A 21,515-nucleotide genomic window follows, 5' to 3' on the forward strand; every position below is an offset into this window, starting at 1 on the left:
TTCAGTTGACATATATATATATGCATATGTAGACAATGTCATAGACACAGGGACAGTATAACAGAAGAATAAAAGGTTAGAAACTTCACTGTCCATTAATAGGACTAGTCCAATAAATTACGATGTATACATTCAGGCTGCTGCTGAGAATAAAATGTCATTTTATATACTGATATGACTTGCTCTCTTACATGTATTATTAAATGAAAAATGCAAGAAAGGAAAGCAGTATGTACAGCCTGCATCCATTTGTCTTATCTTTCCTAAAGTTGAAAACAATATATATATATATATATATTATATATAATATATATGCTTCCTTTTTTAAAGGAGAAAACTATAAATATACATAAAATATATATGTGGAAAAACATGTTGAGAGGAAATTCTCAACATAAACACATATGCATGTATATTCAAAGAATGTATGTGGAAAATAAACAAATAGGTAAGAGTAGGCACCTCTCAGAAGGGAAATGGGAGAGATGAGGGGCAGAAGTGGGAGAGTTTTTTACACCACCTTTTCATGGACCTTTCAAACTTCATACCATGACAATGAAAACAAATTTCAAAAAAACTGTTCAGTTTTGCATCTAGAAGAACCAAGCCACCACAGCCAACATTTTACAAATATGTCATTATCTGCAATGGGTTAAAAGTAATTTATTACAGTCAAAGATAGTAAATACATTGACCATCAGCTTAAAATACACATACACGCATACACACACTCCCCTTCATCTTAGATTCTTGACAGCAGCTACCTGAAACCATAAATGGCAGAAGTTACATCGATGAACATTTCTCCTAATGAGCAGCACTAAGTCAAGGGAGATCAATACGCAAGCACGCACACACACCAGCATGCACAGTGAACAGAAACAAAGGAAGATAAACCAACATACCTTTTCCTTTCCATTTAACCTTTGCAACAGACTGGCTAAAATCCACATGTATTCTTCTGTCATCTATAAGTACATTGTCCATTTTGAAGAATGCTTTCTCACAATCTTCTTCCTGACAGTAATTATAAAAACTCAAGTATAAATATTTATGGAAAAAATTTCTGCAGCTTTAACAAATACTAAAAATACAAAAAGGTTTTTGTTACCCAAACCAACATTTGAATGCTTATTACACACGAAATGCCGTCAAATGTTTTGTATCTAAGACCCCATTTAACTCTGATAACAAGGGTATGAGGTACTACTACCTGTTATCATCTCTATTTTCTCAAAGAGAAAACCTCAGTTTAGAAAGGCCTAGAAGTTGCCAAAGGTCAGCTGGCAAAGGTGAGAGCCAGGACGTGAGCTGAGGCAGTCTGTCTGCGGTGGACATACATATGCTTACAAATTGTATTCTGCGAGTCCATAACCGCTTTTACTCAAAGCCCCCAAATATCCCAAAAGTTGTTTTTATAAATTTGGTGTTAAAATCCATTTGACAACAAAAGAGTCTAACAGGAGACTGTGGCCTTAATTTATTCCACTTAGTATGAATATGCTTCAGTGTAGAAACTGTGATCGATTACGGAATGCTGACCCACAGGAGTACAACACAGTCCACAGATGTGTGCGTACACACACACACACACACACACGCACGCACACTATTACCTTTCTAAGTTCTGAAAAAGCCTGAAATCAGAAACAAAGCTATTCCTAAGGGTATGGATAATGGACTGTGGCCTGAGATACCAAGGTCCTTGTTACATAAGGTTCTTTCTGTCACCAACTTTGAAACTCCGTATCTCCATTTCTGACGTCTGGAGACTAGAAATGATGCATTTCAACCCAGCACTGGTCAATTATCTCCTATATTCCTGGAAGTATTCTTTGGTCTACTGACAACTTACTTGAGACAATTCAGAGAAGCAGATTTAAAAACCCTAGTTAGAATTATATTTATTTACCATGTAGGTCAAGAATTAAATGGATTATATGCTCCAGGAGGATACAAAGCTTTAGTCACCTGGCACAGGGTTCGCAATCACTGGGGACATGATTTTAATCAAGTCACGTGACCACTATGTGTCTCCAATTACTTATTTGGAAAAGGAGGACAGTACCTATTCTCACAGAATTCTAAGGATTAAATGCTTGTCAAGTAGTGTAAACCTGGCTTAAAGAAAGCTATTTGAGTAACATAAACTATTGTTATTATAGATCTAGAAGGTACCATCTAATCGAAAATTCAGGTTTTATTTATAAGGAGAGTAATGTCTAGAAATAAGAGTTCTAGATAAACTGCCAAATATCATATAATAGCTAGTCAGTGACAGAGCTCAGATTAACACCTAGAACTTTATACTCAGTCTAGTTCTCTATTACTCAATTACAGACCTAAGTAAATAATGATGAAAAATCATTTATACAACACGAAAGACTTAACCTAAAACTTTAAAGTTTTAAAGATACACTAACTCAGACTATACCTGAATCTAAAGTAAAGGTACATATATTAACACCAACAGATGTTGTATTTAACCTCTATTTAAGTATAATAAAATTATTTTTCTTGGGTGCCTAAAGAAAGGGCAAATTAATTTTCTAACCTCAGAGACTAGAAAAATGTTATAATTTTTCAAAATGTAATAATATAAGAACAAAACACATATAAACCTAAATGTATCTACACAATGACCTACCTTTTCAAATTCAATAAAAGCATAACAAAGGGATTCTCCTGTTTTCCAATCCCGGATAACTTCACAACTGAAAGGAAGTTTGGGAAAAGTGATTTTATTTACTTTTTTAAAGTGACTTCAAAGAAAAAGGCTTTACTCTTACTCTTCAAAAGTGAAGAACAAAATAAGCCATTTATTAAAAGGCAAAGTTAAACTAATGGAACTATATTTCTCCAAATTTCTTCGGTAACAATTCAAAAATAGTTCACCAGTGTAGTAACTAATTATCTAAATTCTACTGTGAATGCCCAATTTTGGCCTACAGTCCTCAATTCCTAATGCACTGAAGAAAAAATAAAAGTGCTTACTTTACCGCACCGAAGGTAAACTAAAAAATTCTTTAAGTCATTATTCACTTCTAGCCCAAATATAAGTGAATTATAGAGAATACAATGTTACTGTAGAATAATGTATGCACATTCATACATATACACATGTTTAATAAGTTCATGCTTTGTACAGTTTTATTTTTTATTTTTTTTAAGAAAGAGAGGGAGCATGTTGTGTGTGGGGGGTGGGGCAAAGGACAGAGAGAATCCCAAGTGGGCTCCATGCTCAGCACAGAGGCCAACAGGCTTGATCTCGTGACTATGAGATCATGACCTGAGTGGAAATCAAGAGTCAGATGCTTAACCAATGGAGCCACCCAGGCGTCCCCTTGAATTTTAATATAAACCAAGCTCAAATTTAGCTTCCTAAGTATAGCTACCAAACAGAACTAATCCATCTTAAAAATCAAGTAAAAGGGCCAATAAGATGGAGTTGAAATCACCTGGCTTGTCCATTTCCTCACATGTCTCATTTTAAAAATATGAAACGAACAGGGAAATAGAACACTGTGAGACAAAGGAAAAGTAATCACATTATAGCATATGGATCAGCTATCACAACATTTACATATATTAAAATGTAAATACGGAATAATGATTTAACCAAAACTACGACACAATCAAAGTAGTAAGAGGTAAGAATGAAGATGGAGACGATAGGAATAGAGGTAAATCCTCACATTCCTCAGCAGGAAGTCAGTATAGAACACCTAAAATCCAAAAATAAAAAGTAGCAACATAGGAGTGCTTTTTATAAATATGATTTACTGTAAGTGAGTGGAGGAATAAAGTTGAATAGCCATTTATGGAAAGATTTTTCTTTCAACAGAAAGAATAAAGAATGATTTCATAGGTAAAAAACAAACAAAAAAAACCTCAAAACATAACCTAAAAGGAAATTCTAAACATAAAATAATACTTTTTAATCAATTACAGTTGACCCTTGAACAACGTGGTGGTTAGGAGTCCTGACTCCCTCCCCTGCAGTAAAAAATAAGCATATAATTCTTTTTTAATGCTTTTATTTATTTTTGAGAGAGAGAGAGAGAGACAGCGTGAACAGGGGAGGGTCAGAGAAAGAAGGAGACACAGAATCCGAAACAGGCTCCAGATTCTGAGCTGGCTGTCAGCACAGAGCCCGATGCGGGCCTTCAAACCCACAAACCGTGAGAACTGAGCCACCCAGGCGCCCCACAATTTTTTACTCTCTCAGAACTTAACTACTAATAACACAGTCAATTAACATATATTATATATGTAACATATATTACATACTGCATTCTTAGAATAATGTAAGCTAAAGAAAAAAATGTTAAGAAAATAATAAGGAAGAGAATATACATTTATAATACTATACTGTGTTTATCAAAAGAAATCTGTGTATAAGTGGACCCATGTAGTTCAAACCTCCAGTTGACCATGCAGGTCAACTGCATAACTGACCTTCCTCAAGAATATTTCCCTTTCTAACAGAAATACTAGCTTCATAGACTTTTGTATTAATAATATAGGGGAAGAGGGACGCCTGGGTGGCTCAGTCAGTTAAATGTCTGACTTTGGCTCAGGTCATGATCTCACAACTCATGGGTTCAAGCCCTGCATCAGGCTCTGTGCTGACTGTCAGCTCAGAGCCTGGAACCTGTTTCAGTTTCTGTATCTCCCTCTCTCTCTGACCCTCCCCTGCTCATGCTGTCTCTCTCTCTCTCTCTCAAAAATAAATAAAACATTAAGAAAAAAAAATGTTTTTAAAATAATGCAGGGGAAGTGAGCATTCCTAGCAAAAGAAAAATTGGGGAAAATTTAGATTCAAATTAATTTTTATATAGGGATGCCTGGCTGGCTCAGTTGGTAGACTGTGCAACTCTTGATCTTAGGGTTGTAAGTTTAATATCCATGGTGGGAGGAAGCCCACTCAAAAAACAAGAAAAAAGAAAAAGGAAAGAAAAAATTTAATTTTGACATAGATTGCTGGTAATTTTAGGAAGAACTTAAAATAAGTATTCTTGGGACACCTGGGTGGCTCAGTCGGTTAAGCGTTCAACTTTGGTCATGATCTCACAGTTCGTGGGTTTGAGACCTGCATCGGGCTCTGTGCTGACAGTTAGCTCAGAGCCTGGAACCTGCTTCAGATTCTGTATCTCCCTCTCTCTCTGACCCTTCCCTGCTCACTCGGTCTCTCTCTCTCTCAGAAATTAAAAAAAAATAAAAAATAAAATAAAATAGTATTCTTGGGGCACCTGGGTGCCTCAGTCGGTTAACCATCAGACTTCGGCTCAGGTCATGATCTCACGGTTCGTGAGTTTGAGCCTCATGTTGGCCTCTGTGCTGACAGCTAGCTCAGAGCCTAGAGCCTGTCTTCAGATTCTGTAACTCCCTCTCTCTCTGACCCTACCCTGTTCATGCTGTCTCTATCTCTCTCTCAAAAATAAATAAATCAGTAGGGGCGCCTGGGTGGCTTAGTCGGTTAAGCGTCCGACCTTCGCTTAGATCATGATCTCGCAGTTCGTGGGTTCGAGCCCCACGTCGGGCTCTGTGCTGACTGCCAGCTCAGAGCCTGGAGCCTGTTTCAGAGTCTGTGACTCCCTCTCTCTCTGACCCTCCCCTGCTCACGCTGTCTCTCTCTCTCTACTAGAAATAAATAAAAAACATTAATAAAAAATAAATAAATAAAACAGGTAAAAAATTTTTTTAATAAGTATTCTTTTTTTTTAATTTTTTTCTTATGTTTTTATTTTATTTTGAGAGAGAGACAGAAATAGAGAATGAGTGGGGGACGGGCAGAGACAGAGGGAGACACAGAATCCAAAGCAGGCTCCAGGCTCTGTCAGCACAGAGCTCGACGCAGGGCTCGAACCCACGGACTGTGAGATCATGACCTGAGCCGAAGTCGGATGCTTAACCAAATGCGCCACTCAGGTGCCCCTAAAATAAGTATTCTAAATATTAAAGAAGATTACTGAGAATACTACAGAACTAGACTTAAGCTATTCCATTCAGTTCCTGTTTTAGAGTGAAAATGTATGTGTGTTGGAAGTGGGAGAATCATTTGATTATGTGTGTGTGTTTATGTATACATATTTGTGTGTATTTATATATATATGTATAAATATATGTTTTTCTCCCCTGCTGTGCAAAAGACTCAACTGTAAAATTCACTAGTATAAAATTCTAGAGTTCACATCAATACTTAGTTTTTCTAAACTCTTTCACTAATTCTAGAGATTACCTTCTTATTGGCCCAAATCTTGAGAATATTATCTCCAGATCTTCATCTGTGGTCACTGGATTCAATTTACACACAAAGAGCACATTTTCTGGAGGTTTAATATCTGCATCAGGTAGGTCTCCCACCTAAATTGTAAGTAAACAAAAATATAAATCAATTCCTTTGTTGTTTCTATTCTAAATACCCTACCTATGCCCCAAATGCTGATTTCCCTAAACAACTAAATTTACATTAGAAACTATGTGTTCAGGGGCACCTGGGTGGCTTGTGAGATCAAGCCCCACTTTAGGTTCTGTGTTGTCAGATTCTCTGTGCTTGGGATTCTCTCTTTCTCCCCCTCTCTCTGCCCCTTCCCTGCTTGCATGCTCTCTCTCTCTCTCTCTCTCTCTCTCAAAATAAGTAAACTTAGAGAGAGGAAGGAAGGAAGGAAGGAAGGAAGGAAGGAAGGAAGGAAGGAAGGAAAAGAAAGAGAGAAAGAGAGATAGAGGGAGGAAGGGAGGAAGGAAGGAAGGAAGAAAGAAACTATAGGTTCAGGAAATCTAAATAAGATGGCAAAATCTGAAACTATACTGCTCCTGGTAGTAACACTAATAGTCAATACTTGTCTGACTCTGACTTTGTGTGAATACCATGCTTCACACTCCATATACACTACTGCCAAATCTTAAAACAACTGCGTGGTTTCCATTTTAAAAATGAATAAAATAAAATTCAAGAACTTTATATAATTAACTGAAGGTCACACAGTAATCATCAACAGAATTGGGATTTGAGCTGAGATCTATCTGGCTTCAAAGTCCCAATTTTATCTCTGTTTTTCTTTTTTCAAGTATTTGATATATTTAAAAAATTATATAAAGTATATCTAAGTTATGGAGCATGAAAATAAAAACACCCGCAATGCCAACTAGCTTAAGAACTAAAATGTCCCGGGGGAGGGGGGAGATGGGCATGGAGGAAGGCACTTGTGGGGATGAGCACTGAGTGTTATATGGAAACCAACTTGACAATAAACTATTTGTTAAAAAAAAAAAAAAAGAACTAAAATGTCCCTTGGGGCACCTTGGTGGCTCAGTCAGTTGGGAGTCTGACTTTTGATTTCAGCTCAGGTCATGATCTCACAGTTCATGGGATTGAGCCCTAAAGGGCTCTGTGCTGGCGCCTGAAACCTGCTTGGAATTCTCTCTCCTCTCTCTCCGTCTCTGCCCCTCCTCTGCTTGCATTCTCTCTCTCAAAATAAATAAACATTAAAAAAAAAAAACTAAAATGCCCCCTGATCCCATTACTCTGCCTGTCTCACCAAAATAACAAATACCTTGCTTTTTGGTTTTCTTTTTTGGCCATTCCCCTGTATTTTTAGAGTTTTCCCACATAAATACGTATCCCCAAGCAATATAGTTTAGTTTTGCTTGTTTTTAAACTTTGAAAACTATTATCATTCTGACTCCAGCCTTCTGCATTAGCAATGCTGCATTCTCTCCACACTGCTGCTCAGTATCAGCAACAGTCCCTGGGCAGTGTTCCTCACTTTCTACTCTCACCCTCACCATCATCTTCTACTTCAACCAAAATGAAGTTGACTTCTCAGCCAACTACTGCACTGGGTAGAGCATCCCAGGTCTACTAAAGAACCAGGGAGGGTACCTGTGGGAGAGAACGTGACGGAAACGGTTTCACTGTGGGGACACCGTATTTCCCATGGACCTTTAGATGCGCAAACAATACTCCTTTATACATACATTTGAAAGCGCTCAGAAACGAATTCTGTTAACACTGTCATGTGAAGTGTCTCCTCTTGGATAAACACACTTAAAAAAAATTTTTTTAATCACAAACAGTAACAAGTAACAGAGCCAGTTAGATCTGCTCAGTGCTTCTGAAGCCTCACAAAAGACAACAATCCAGAGCACCTGGCTGGCTTAGTTGGTAGAACATGCCTGATCTCAGGGTTGTGAGTTCAAAACCCACACTGGGTGTAGAGTTTACTTAAAAAAACAAACAAACAAACAAAAAAACATGAAACCTGTTAATAGTGAGAAGCAAAACAACACACAATCACATATAGAATGGCTAAAATCCAAACCACTGACAATACCAAATGTTGATAAGGATCTAGAGCAATAGAAACTCTCAATAATTACTGGTGGGAATGCAAAATGGACAGCTAGTTTGGCAGTTTTTTAGAGATAAACATAATTTTACCATAAATTCCAGTCATTGCATCTTTAGGTGTTCGCTCAAATGAATTAAAAGTTTCTGTCTACACAAAAATCTGTACTCAAATGTTTATAGCAGATTTGTTCATACTTGCCAAAGGTTGGAAGCAATCAAGATATTTTTTTTGAAAGAGTATGCACGCGCACAAGTGGGAAGGAGAGCATCTTAAGCAGGCTCCCTGCACAATTAAGAGCCCAGTGCTTGATTTCAATGACCTGAGCCGAAATCAAGATCATGACCTTAGTCGAAATCAAGAGCTGGACACTTAACCAACTCAGCCAGCCAGGTGCCCCAAGACATTTTTTAATAGGTGAATGTATAAACGAACTGTGGTACATTCCATACAATGGAATGTTATTTTGTGATCAAAAGAAAGGAGCTATCAAGCCACAAAAATACATGGAGGAATCTTAAATGCATATGACTAAGTGGAAGAAGGCAATCTTAAAAGGATATGTACTGTATGATTCTGACATTCTGGAAAACACACAACTATGCAGATAGTAAAAAAGATCAGTGGCTGCCAAGGGAGGGGGGCAGAGAGGGATGAGTATGTGGAGCACAGGGGATTTTTAGGGCAGTGAAACTATTATGTATGATACCTGTAATGGTAGATACATGTTGTTACACATTTCTCAAAGCTGACAGGATGTACAACTCAAACAGTGAAACCTAATGTAAATTATGGGCTTTAGTTAATAATAATTTATCAATATTGGCTCACCAAGGGTAATATATGTACCACACTAATAATATAAGAGGTTAATAATAAGAGAAACTGTCGGGGACAGGGATGAGTATACACAGGGAATTTTCTGTAACTTTCTATTCAATTTTTCTATAAAGCTAAGACAGCCCTAAAAAATAAAATCTATTTAGAGGCACCTGGCTGGCTCAGTCATAGAGCATGTGACTCTTGATCTTGGGGTCGTGGGTTCGAGCCCCTGTTCGATGTAAAGATTACTTAAAAAAATAAAATCTTGGGGCAACTGGGTGGCTCAGTCAGTTAAGCCTCCGACTTCGGCTCAGGTCATGATCTTGTGGGTTTGTGGGTTCAAGCCCCACATCAGCCTCTGTGCTGACAGCTCAGAGCCTGGAGCCTGCTTCAGATTCTGTGTCTCCCTCTCTCTCTGGCCCTCCCCCACTTGTGCTCGGTCTCTCAGTCTCTCAAAAATAAATAAAATGTAAAAAAAAAAATTCTAAAAAAAATAAAATAAAATCTTAAAAAATAAACTCTACATTTATTAAAATCGAAACAAAAAAAGGAATCCATGAGTCTTTACATATAATAAAAAGATAAAAGAGGAGGGCCATTCTTTACAGAAGAAGGCGGGCTGACAAGTGTGAAAGGAGTCATGGAGTTAGAAAATCACCACTTCGCACTCTTCAAAGTCAAGACCGGTTGAGGCGAGAATCGTGAACAGCTGAGAACTCCACAGGGACAGTTGGATAAGGGACAAGATATTTGAAAGGGGAAAATAAAGTATGCAATGGAGACAGTGGATTACCTTGAGCAAGTGATCAAAACGACCACTTTCCAATGAAGGGCAGATGGATATTGTGCCCCTGTTACTGCAAATGTAACATCTGAGGAGGTCACCTATGTAGTTACTCTGACTGTGTGCAAAATCTGAACCTAACCACAAGGCAACAGTTGCATATTCTACATAACAGATGGCTTGTATTCCTCAAAATTCTTAATAGCATAAAAAATAAAGACAAAGACAGGTTAAGGAATTCTTTAGAGGTTAGAAGAAATATAACTAAATGCAACAAATGATCAATTATGTGCTGGGTTCTAGACTGAATGGGAAAAGCTATAAAGGATAATACTGAAATAACTGACAAAACTGAAACATGGGTTTAATTTTTATCAATTTTAAATTTCCTGATTTTGGGGCGCCTGGGTGGCTCCGTTGGTTTGGCGTCCGACTTCAGCTCACGTCAAGATCTCACGGTTCGTGGGTTCGAGCCCCGCATCAGGCTCTGTGCTGACAGCTAGCTCAGAGCCTGGAACCTGTTTCAGATTCTGTGTCTCCCTCTCTCTGACCCTCCCCTGCTCACTCTGTCTCTGTCTCTGTCTCTGTCTCTCTCTCTCTCTCTCTCTCAGGAAAAAAAATATTAACAAAAATAAATTTCCTGGTTTTGATAACTATACTGTGAATATGTATGATAATATTGTTGCTCTTAGGAAATACACCCTGATGTAAGAGGTAAAAAGAAATGATGTTTATGATTTATTTTCACATGGTCCAGAAAAAAATAATATGTGTATGTGCATGAATAACTGGGGAGGGGGAAGGACACACAGAGAGAAAGAGAATGACTAATCAAGCAGATGTGGCAAAAATGTTAAAAATTGGTGAATCTGAGTAAAAGGCACAGAGAAGTTCTCTGCACTTGTTAAACTTTCTCATATATTTGAAATTATCTGAAAAATAAAAGGTTTTGTTATGCTAACCCAACATCTTTCTGGCATAAACTGCCTGTACTTTTGCTTTTGAAATTGTAATGATAATCTAATGTCCTTTCACTTTATAAGTCACATACTCTTGCTGCCCAGTTGTTCAAAAGATTTTTCTTTCAAGTGCAGTAATTTTCTTAGAATTTGTCATGCTGTTGGTTGTTCTGGGTCAATAGTCTCAGATACACAGTGTGCTAATTAAAATGTGTATTTTCAGGGGCGCCTGGATGGCTTAGTCGGTTAAGCGTCCGACTTTCGCTTAGGTCATGATCTCACGGTTCGTGGGTTCGAGCCCCGCATCGGGCTCTGTACTGACTGCCAGCTCAGAGCCTGGGGCCTGTTTCAGTTTGTGACTCCCTCTCTCTCTGACCCTCCCCTGCTCATGCTGTCTCTCTCTCTCTCTCTCCTAGAAATAAATAAAACATTAAAAAAAAAATTTTTTTTAAATGTGTATTTTCAAAATGTTTTAATTCAGTAAAGTTTTCTTGAATTGTAGCCTTTAATATTTATTCCTGCAGACTTGAGATGAGAATATGAATTTTGAAACAGAGTAAGAATCTGAAAGCTCTACTATATAAAACAATGATAATGGTAAAAACTGAATTATTCATTCAAATATTTATTGATGATCTACTGTGTGACAGGTATGCCTAATCCACAATACATTAACAAATGGAAAAAATGTCTACTAGGTCAATTAATCACTACTGAGGAACGGTTCCCCAAAGGACTTGATACTGTTAGTAATACAAAGGAGTATGTTTTAGAGTGCTCAATTCCTATACAGGTTCCTTTTATCCTGTAACTACTTAACCTCAATACATGAATTGTACAAAGAATTATTATTTAATATACATAAAATTCAGTCCAAAAAACACTCTTTAATAATGAGATAAATAGGGGTGCCTGGGTAGTTCAGTCAATTAAGCATCCAACTCTTGATTTTGGTTCAGGTCATGATCCCAGGGTCATGGGATTAAGCCCTGTACTGGGCTCAGTGATGAACTTGGAGCCTGCTTGGAATTCTCCCTGTCTCTCCCTCTCCCTCTGTCCTTCTCAACAGCTCACATGTACACACACTCTCTCTAATATAAAATAAATAATGGTGCCTGGGTGGCTCAGTCAGTTAAGCGTCCAACTTCGGCTCAGGTCATAATCTTACGGTTTGTGGGTTTGAGCCCCGTGTCGGACTCTATGCTGACAGCTCGCTCAGAGACTGGAGTCTATTTCAGATTCTGTGTCTCCCTCTCTCTCTGACCCTTCCCTGCTCATGCTGTGTCTCTCTCTCAGAAATAAATAAAACATTAAAAAAATTTAAAAATTAAATTAAATTAAATAAATAAATAATGAGATGAATATAAACAACTGAAATTCAATCCATATTTCGAAGTAGTATATCCACTGCCCATTTCTGAAAAAGGCACTTAGCACTACATTGATAATGGAACCAAAATGTGTTTACCTTTCACGTGTTATGTCCTATAAAATTTAATCCAGAAAAAAATTCATAGCTAAATTTTTAATATTTTGACTATCAAATAGCCAAAAATAAACTTACAATGAGTTATATATTAAATAAACTGCAGAAAACTATATGACCAAAGATAATTATCTTACCATTTCTAATAGAATAGCTTGAGTTTTGGCTTCTTTTTCTGCCTTTATTTCTTCTACTTCTTCAGCTGATCTTCCTTTAAAATCATCAATTTCTTCATCTGCTCCTATTCGACCGCTCTGTAAGGCAGAAGTCACTTAAAACTATACTGAAAGAATTAAAAAATCTGAGAAAAATGGAAGACATGACCTTTATCCTTAGTTCCATCAAATATATTAGAACAGAAACTCAAAAAGAAACTTACAAGCCTCTGAAAATTGTTTTAAATTAATTTGATAATATTAGCCAGATGAAGCTTCTAATGTATTGTTAAATCAAGATAAACATTTATAAAGAAACTATCTGGTATCCAACTTAGTGCTGAATGCAGAAGATAAATGATCTTAAAAGTTAAGCACCAAATCCCAACTGTAAAGATCAATTCAGCTTTGAGAAAGCTTTGTAAACAGAAACTTATACCTTAAAATATAAGAGGAAAAAGTCTGCATTATTCCACAAAAATTTCTAGGTTCCAGTATGTAGCTCCAGAGTGTCCCCAGTTGAAAAGCTCCCATACAAGATGCTTAATTTAGCCTTAAAACTATGATCCTACATAGAGTTAGGAGATAAGAAAAACATTTTCACAAAGTGTTCATGTAAACTTCTAGAGCTCAGGCTCCTCTGGTGGAACAGAAATTGAAGAAATAAAATTAGGGAAATGACAAGAAATTAGGGAGAGGAAAAAAGAATTCTAAACTTAGCCTAGTATAATTGATCAAGCAAGTCAGTCATTCTGAAGAAGTAAGTTTTAACAGACTAAAAAGCAAAATCTACGCAAAGCATTAATACACACACATTCAGTCACAAGAAGACTCCACTTACATCGAGCTGTTCCCTTGTAGGTTCTGGTGATCGATCAGGAATTAATAAATCAGGAGGGTCATCAAACGGATCATCTAAAATCACTGTGTGATTTATCCTTACAAAATAAACCCAGTCAAATGTTACATTTACATTATTCTAGAATCCATGTTTTACTTTTTATAAAGATTACTACAAATGTCTTACATATCTCTAATGACCAAAAAACCACAGGCACTTAATTCTAATGCATATTTTAATGCAAATTTTTTATTACTAGTGTATCATTTATCTTTTTTTTCGTTGTTTGTCTTAGATTTATTACTCTGCATTACTCTAATATGTCTAATATTAACAGAAATGTCTAAATCTTAGTAGTTTTGCTGTATTTCTCAATAATACAGCAATTTCTCAATATTCATTTTTCAAAAAACTAAAGGATTAATAATTCTTCCCAACATAAGCAACTATAATTAATTAGTACAAGTTTAAAAATACAAAGAAAAAACTTTTTTACTTTATGGATTTTTAATTAATTCATATTTTGGAGTTATCAAAAAAACAGTCCTGTGCTTGCTATCTCCACTACATGTCAAACATTACAGTATTAAAACATTCTAGAACATTGAGACAGCAAATGTACCTGATATCCTGATATGGTACAAAGTCCTTGTCAACAAAGGTCTCATTAATTTTCTTAATTATGTCCATGCCTTCTGTCACCTCACCAAACACTGTATGAACACCATCAAGGTAATCTAGATTATCTCCTGTAGTAATAAGAAACTGCATAGAAAGACACAGCAAAATATAAATATATATCTATAATTCTAACTGAAATCAGTTACAGACTGAAAAAAAAAATACACAAAATTAATACTCTACATTAACTGCATGGATTCTAACCCACCTGTTACTTTTAAAAAGTATTCCCTGATTGTTTAGGATACTTGGAGAAACAAAGCTCAGTTTCTTCACATGTGAACTGTGAGGAAAAAAAAAAACATCTACCCCAAAATGGGTTGTTGTAAGGATTAAACGAGACGATGAATGAAAGGTTCTCAGCACGATCTGTGTTGAAGTAAGTAACAAATATCAAAAGGACACAGACCACAATGTCAACAGTGAGGACCCATGGATAGTGGGATTGTGGATGCTGTTTTCTCCCACGTACTGTTCTATAGTTTCTCATCTCCTCACAATGAACATGCCTTACGTTTAAAAGAGCAAAATAAATATTTTTAAAAGATTTTTAAGTAATCTCTATACCCAACAGGAAGCTCAAACTCATAACCCTGAGATTAAGAGTCGCACGCTCTACCGACTGAGCCAGCCAGGCACCTCTCAATTTTTTTTTTTAAATTTTTTTGTGTTTATTTATATTTGAGGGGTGGAGAGAGAGACAGAGACAGAATCTGAAGCAGGCTCCAGGCTCTGAGCTGTCAGCAAGCACAAAGCCTGACATGGGACTTGAACTCACGAGCTATGAGATCAAGACCTGAGCTGAAGTCAGCCGCTCAACTGACTGAGCCACCCAGGTCACCTCCCGTATTTTTATATAGAAAAAAATATAGTGTAATATTTTCCTTCTAACAAATATCTTTGCAATTCTCTTCTTGTTGGATAGTTTCAAAAGATAACTCTGTGTCTCTTTCTAGTCCTTCATTTTAAAATAAAATTCATCTTCTCACTCATTTCCTAACCTGAGACCCATGTTGATCACTGCCATTGTTCACCATGGACACAGTGCCTTTCTTCTTGTGCTTAATTCTTGGTACTTTTTCAGCCTCGAAGAAACTTGCTTGATCACCATACAGTTGACTGAAAAAATACACAGTAAAGTCTTAAAATATAAGTACTCTCAACTATGAAATACAGAAGTACTAGTAACAAATAGGACTGCCATTTCTTTATGGAAATACCATTATGATTCAGGATACTCTTTTTTTTTTTTTTTTTTTTTTGGCTACAGACATTTAGGGAACTTAAGGAAAAAAATCTATATTTGAACCATATTTTAAAAAGCAGATTGAAATATGATAGCTAACACTGTTAAGAGGCAATTCTATTTTTTCTCATTTAAAAATAAAAGAACTCACCCAAAAACAGACTCTCCTCCACGGCCAGTCCCTGTAGGATCACCAGTTTGTATAATAAAATCTCTCTATAATAAATAGGATATATTATTAATTCACAGAGTTTGCTAAGTGGTTCTAGTAATAAAGGACATGACTAAAAATATCTACCAACTTACCTGTACATTGTGAATAAGACAATAATTGTAATATTTTATTTTGCACAACTTCAGGAAATTCAAGCAGGCTGAAAAAAAGTAAATATTAAATTTACCACAGAAGTTCACAAATATATTTTTAAGCAAGTATATGCCCAGTTGATATAATTTAATTTCTAAATTACCATATAAATACCTCCCCCATGCTCAAATGTCCAAAGTCATAAAAAAGGAAGTCAGCCTGGAAAAAAGCAATATATTTTAAATTATCTTTGTATTCTCTTTTTCTTAGGACTTCTTGATCATCTGAGCGAATGCAGAAAACTAACATTTGGGATAAGCAATCATTTATTAATAAATTAGTTTTGCAAGAGAAAAAAGGAACAAAGAGTATACTATAATGGGAAGGAATCCAGCAGAATACCTGTAAATAAGGATACAACTTATATAAATTAGAGAAAATCCAGTATCTGAGACCAATTTTTTTCAGAGATTTTATTTTAAGTAATCGCCATACCCAACGTGGGACTCAAACTCACAACCCCAAGGTCAAGAGTCACATATTCCACCAACTGAGCCTGCATGGCATCCAAGACCAATTTTTTTTAACGAGGATTAAATAGTCCTTCACAAAAATCCATACACTGATCACGTACCAGCCTTATCATATAAATTCATTCACTTATTCAATAAACATTTACTGAGTACTTTTTAGGTGCTTGGCACCACTGTCACAAATGCCATGACACCACAGTACCTGTCCTCAACAAGTCCACAGTCTAACTGTGGAGAGATACACTAACAAGCTCTCAGAACATTAAGCTAGAAACCAGACAGAAAGGCATATGAGGCTGTCTAGAGTGCTTGTACTCAAACAAAAACAGTTACAATACTGGATAAACCCGATAATACCATCTGTGCCACTTAAATAGTAAATTAGTAAAACGTGGTTTTAAAAAAGCCACAAGAGTTCAAAAGAGAGATTGTTTCTAGCCAGGAAAATTAGAAGACTGCACGGAGGTTTAAGGTGGACATTAAAAGAACCAGACAGGCAAAGAGAAGACCGAGTAAGCATTTCAAGCTGAGAAGACATCATGAGTAAGTCTGGAAGTGCAAATTTAAATGTTTTCTGAAGGATCCAAAAGACCAGCTGAAGTTCTCTGACACCCTGGTAGATCTAGAGTGAGAGAGGGTAGAGAGACTGAAGGGGTAGGATGGGGCTAGTCTATAAAGGTCTTGAATACCAGGCTTTTGATAGTTTTTCTGGAAAAAATAGATTTCTGGGATTACTGTTAAATACAGTGCTACATAGTACATGAGGTACAAATGTACAACGAAGCTACCACTTTGGCAGGCGATACTGAAAATGGGAGAGGTGCATACGTGAGGGTAGTGGGTATATGGGAAATCTCTCTCTATACCTTTCCCTCAGTTGTACTATGAACCTTATGTTAAATCTTAAAAGATGTAAGAGAGGGGTGCCTGACTGGCTCAGTCGGTAGAGTATGGGACTCGAGCTCAGGGTTGTGAATTCAAGCCCCACGATGGGTGTGTAAAGATTACTTAAAAATAAAATCTTCAGGGGTGCCTGAGTGGCTCAGTCACTTAAGCGTCCGACTCTGGCTCAGGTCATGATCTCAGAGTTCATGAGTGTGAGCCTGCACTGGGCTTTGTGCAGACAGCTCAGTGCCTGGAGCCTGCTTCAGATTCTGTGTGTGTGTGTGTCTCTCTCTCTTTCTCAAAAATAAACATTGAAAAAAAATTTTTTAAATAAAAATGAAATCTTTAAAAATTCTTTAAAAAAAGCATTTAAGAGCTGTATCAACCAATATAATAATGGACCTTGTATGGATCCTTATTTAAATTACCAAAAATTTTTTTTAATTTTTTTAATGTTTTTATTTATATTTGAGAGAAACAGAGAGAGAGAGACAGAGTTTCATGGGGTAGGGACAGAGAGATGGAGACAGAATCTGAAGTCGGCTCCAGGCTCCGAGCTATAAGCTGTCAGCACGGAACCCAATGCGGGGCTCGAACCCACAAGCAGTGGGATCATGACCTGAGCCAAAGTTGGACGCTTAACTGAGCCACCCAGATGCCCCAAAATTACCAAATGTTTTTAAGACGTTTATGAGGTCATAATAAAATATGAATGAAATTAAAACATTACTGCTAATTTTTTCAGCTATGATAATGATTTGGGGTTATGTTTTTTAAATAATTTTTTATTTTTTTTTAATTTTCTAATGTTTTATTTATTTCTGACAGAGAGAGAGAGAAAGAGAGAGACAGCGTGAGCAGGGAAAGGCCAGAGAGAGAGGGAGACACAGAATCCTCAATAGGCTCTAGGCTCTCACCTAGCTGTCAGCACAGAACCCGACATGGGGCTTGAACCCACAAACTGTAACATCATGACCTGAGCTGAAGTCAGACGCTTAACCGACTGAGCCACCCAGGTGCCCCTTAAATAGTTTTTTAGAAATACAAAATGAGGGGCGTCTGGGTGCTCAGTCAGTTAAGCGTCTGACTTCAGCTCAGGTCATGATCTCGCTGTTCCCAAGTTGAGCCCTGCGTCTGGCTCTGTGCTGACCTCTTGGACCCTGGAGCCCTGGGCCTGTTTCGGATTCCGTGTCTCCCTCTCTCTCTCTGCCCTTCCTCTGCTTGTGTTCTGTTTCTCTCTCAAAAATAAATAAACATTAGGGGTGCCTGGGTGGCTTAGTTGGTTAAGCGTACGACTTTCGCTTAGGTCATGATCTTGTGGTTCGTGGGTTCGGGCCCCGCGTCGGGCTCTGTGCTGACTGCCAGCTCAGAGCCTGGAGCCGGTTTCAGTCTGTGACTCCCTCTCTCTCTGACCCTCCCCTGTTCATGCTGTCTCTCTCTCTCTCTCCTAGAAATAAATAAAACATTAAAAAAAAAGTTTAAAAAAATAAACATTAAAAAAATATAAAATGAAATAATTACAGATTAAATAAATCTGATGTAATGGATTTATGACAAAAAATCCAGTACAAATGAAACAATATTGGTTATGTGTTGACGACTATTCATTATAGCTGGTCACTGGCACATGAAGGTTTATTTACATGACTCTTCTACTTCTGTATATGTTTCAAGTTTTCTATAACAAAAAGTAAAAAAATGAAAGAAATAGAAGGGAGAGAGGGAGGGAGGAAGGAAAATAAGCCTGGAGAGGTTTACTATAAATCGATAAGTGAGAAGCTTGGGTGGCTCAGTCAGTTAAGCGTCCGACTTCAGCTCAGGTCATGATCTCACAGTTCATGGGTTTGAGCCCCGCATCAGGCTCTGTGCTGACGGTTAGCTCAGAGCCTGAAGCCTGCTTCAGATTCTGTATCTCCCTCTCTCTCTGACCCTCCCCTGCTCACACTGTCTCTCTCTCTCTCTCTCAGAAATAAATAAAACATTTAAAAACTAAAAAATAAAATAAATAAATCAATAAGTAGTTATACACATAAGTAAATATCCAATCACATGCTTGCAAATACAAATGGGGTGAGCTTATGTTTAGTGTTCCAAACTACCCTTACAGAATCACTGCTAGTCTATTCTGTCGGTGCTCACTAGGTGGGCTAACCCTTCTCCCTCTGCAGCTCCTCACAATCCTGGAGAAAGAGGCCCCACTCATTTGCCAGGTGCTGCCCCACATGAAGAAACAAACTCAAAGGAAAGCAAAACCAAGAGATGAGAAACACAATTCCCTATAACGTCATTTGAACCCCTGGATCCCACCATCCTTAAAGCCAAGCTTACCCCAGTAAAGGAGGCACTCAATTCTTTTTTCTGTTTAAGCCAGCTTGAGTTGAGTTTCTATCATCCGCACGGAGAATCCTAACTAATAAACACATCTATATACATTAGTCACTACATGAGCCTTTAGCGTGTGCAAGGGGCAGGCACTGCACCAAGCGCTTAGGATAGAAAGACAAGGAAGGCACAGTCCCTGGTCTCCAGGAGTTTACATTCATGAGAGGAGACAAGATTTGCAAACGGTTACAGGATAACAGGTAAACGAGATAACAAAATGTTACATGCTCTTTAAAAAGATCTCAGACAAACAGATCTAACTCTGCTTAGGGACGAGGGAGAGCTTCCCAGAAGAAATCGTGTTTAGATCCCAGGAGTGAATAATAAGCGGGAAGTCGGGAACAGGACAACAGGAGAGGGAAACGCGGGTTAGAGGCAACAGTATGAGACAGGCACCGACGGATGATGGAGAGTGTAGTGCTGCGGGGCGGGCGGTGGGCTACTGCGCCAAGGCAGGAAAGCACTTGCTGTACCTACTCTGGCTTGTTTCATCCTCTCTGATAGACTCCCACATTCCAAGGGGGCAGGATCCTAATTGTAACTAATCTCCCTGCTCTGAAATATCCTCCGCTGCTGCCTGTTATCTCCTAAAACAAGTTTGCCAGTGCCTCAGTGCTGCTTTTAAAACCTTCCAAGACCCTCATCAGTAGAGCACACAAGACTATGCACATCTGGGGGCGCCTGGGTGGCTCAGTCGGTTAAGCGTCCGACTTCGGCTCAGGTCATGATCTCATGGTTCTTGGGTTCGAGCCCCACATCGGGCTCTGTGCTGATAGCTCAGAGCCTGGAGGCTGTTTCAGATTCTGTGTCTCCCTCTCTCTGCCCCTCCCCTGCTCACGCTGTCTCTCTCTCAGAAATAAATAAAACGTTAAAAAAAAAAAAAGACTATGCACATCTGACCTAACCAATTTAACCTATACGACCAGACACTGGGTCTGCCATCCCATGGCACGTATCATTCCTTCAAGTCATGTCAAACTACTTACTGTTTCCAGAAAGTTTCCAGCAAACTTCAAAAAAAAAAAAAAACCACCCTCATTCCCACTCATCTCTGAAAGAGCTACTTCAAGTGTTCTGCTTTCTTTGCAGCCTTCGCTTCTCCCCGCCCCCAACCAGGAAGAATTACTCCCCCCTCTGGTTTCCATGGCAACTCACACACTCTTCAACTCCACCGCTTACAATGGGTTTGTAAGACTTAACAGCACTTAAAGGGGCTCCCACGCCTATTTCTCTCAGAGGCAAATCAGAGCCTCAAGGACAAGACGCCGATCCCAGAGCTTGGCACGGTCTACACAGCAGGCGATCAATGAGGGCTTGCTATGGCACACCGTGCGCACCTCGGGACAGCCCTTCCCCCGCCCACACTGGATGCCCACACTCTCTGCTCCGAACACATCCCTCCTACTTCCATCAGGACTTACAGGTTACACACCAAGGCACACTGCTTGTGTTCCTCTCACAAGTAAAGCTCAGTACAGCCGCAAAACCTAGAGGCATGGTATATGCAGCCCGCACGCACGCACGCGCGCACACACGGGCATTTAACGCCACAAGCACCCGCCACCAGACTGGCCAGCACCAGACACCAGAGAAAGGCCGCTCCTCACAGAAACTTTTCCAACCGCGGCCCGAGAGTCAAACAGCCCAGCCGTGGGCGCCAGGAGCCCAGAAGCTCGAACCCGGTCAAGAGGACCGGGCAGCGAAGCGACAGTGGGGAAAGGAGCTTGCGGCCCCGGCGAAACGTGAGCGGGGCCCGGGCCTCACCGCGCGGCCGCTCCTCGGTGTACAGATCGATGACGACGTCGCCCAAAGTGGTCTCCAGCAGAACCGCCATGGCGCCCGCTGCTCCTCCGCAACCAGGCGCGGGTGTGACAGGCGCAGCCCGCCGCGTTCTACGCCACGCGTCACTCTCGGCGCGACGCCTTCCTCTACGTCATTCTTCCGGCGACCCCGCCCCCGTCCCAGCGGGCCCGGGTCACGCTTAACACGCGGTCGCTGTGCTGTGCTCCTGGGTCCCGCACCTGGCGCGGTCCTTCTGAAGATCCTGGCTCGCCCCGGGCGACTGGCACGGAAGCCTGTCGCC

The 21,515-nt window shown here is 38.9% G+C and overlaps 1 protein-coding gene across 1 annotated transcript in view; it reads right to left on the minus strand.

The window, feature by feature from the left end:
* Positions 1 to 21,307, minus strand: part of PPIL4 (peptidylprolyl isomerase like 4) — a 37,257-nt gene extending 15,950 nt beyond the window's left edge. The window contains exons 1-10 of the mRNA XM_039240955.1: positions 21,197 to 21,307; positions 15,632 to 15,699; positions 15,477 to 15,541; positions 15,081 to 15,198; positions 14,021 to 14,163; positions 13,399 to 13,495; positions 12,540 to 12,656; positions 6,242 to 6,366; positions 2,648 to 2,714; positions 906 to 1,017 (exon numbers count right to left, since the gene is read on the minus strand). Coding sequence (XP_039096886.1) covers positions 906 to 1,017; positions 2,648 to 2,714; positions 6,242 to 6,366; positions 12,540 to 12,656; positions 13,399 to 13,495; positions 14,021 to 14,163; positions 15,081 to 15,198; positions 15,477 to 15,541; positions 15,632 to 15,699; positions 21,197 to 21,266 — 982 coding nt within the window. The 5' untranslated portion in view covers positions 21,267 to 21,307. The remainder of the gene's footprint in view (positions 1 to 905; positions 1,018 to 2,647; positions 2,715 to 6,241; positions 6,367 to 12,539; positions 12,657 to 13,398; positions 13,496 to 14,020; positions 14,164 to 15,080; positions 15,199 to 15,476; positions 15,542 to 15,631; positions 15,700 to 21,196) is intronic.
* Between the last annotated feature and the right edge of the window lie 208 nt (positions 21,308 to 21,515).

Source organism: Hyaena hyaena, unplaced genomic scaffold (assembly GCF_003009895.1).
Source record: "Hyaena hyaena isolate Hyena2069 unplaced genomic scaffold, ASM300989v1 scaffold_184, whole genome shotgun sequence".
Lineage (NCBI taxonomy): Eukaryota > Metazoa > Chordata > Mammalia > Carnivora > Hyaenidae > Hyaena > Hyaena hyaena.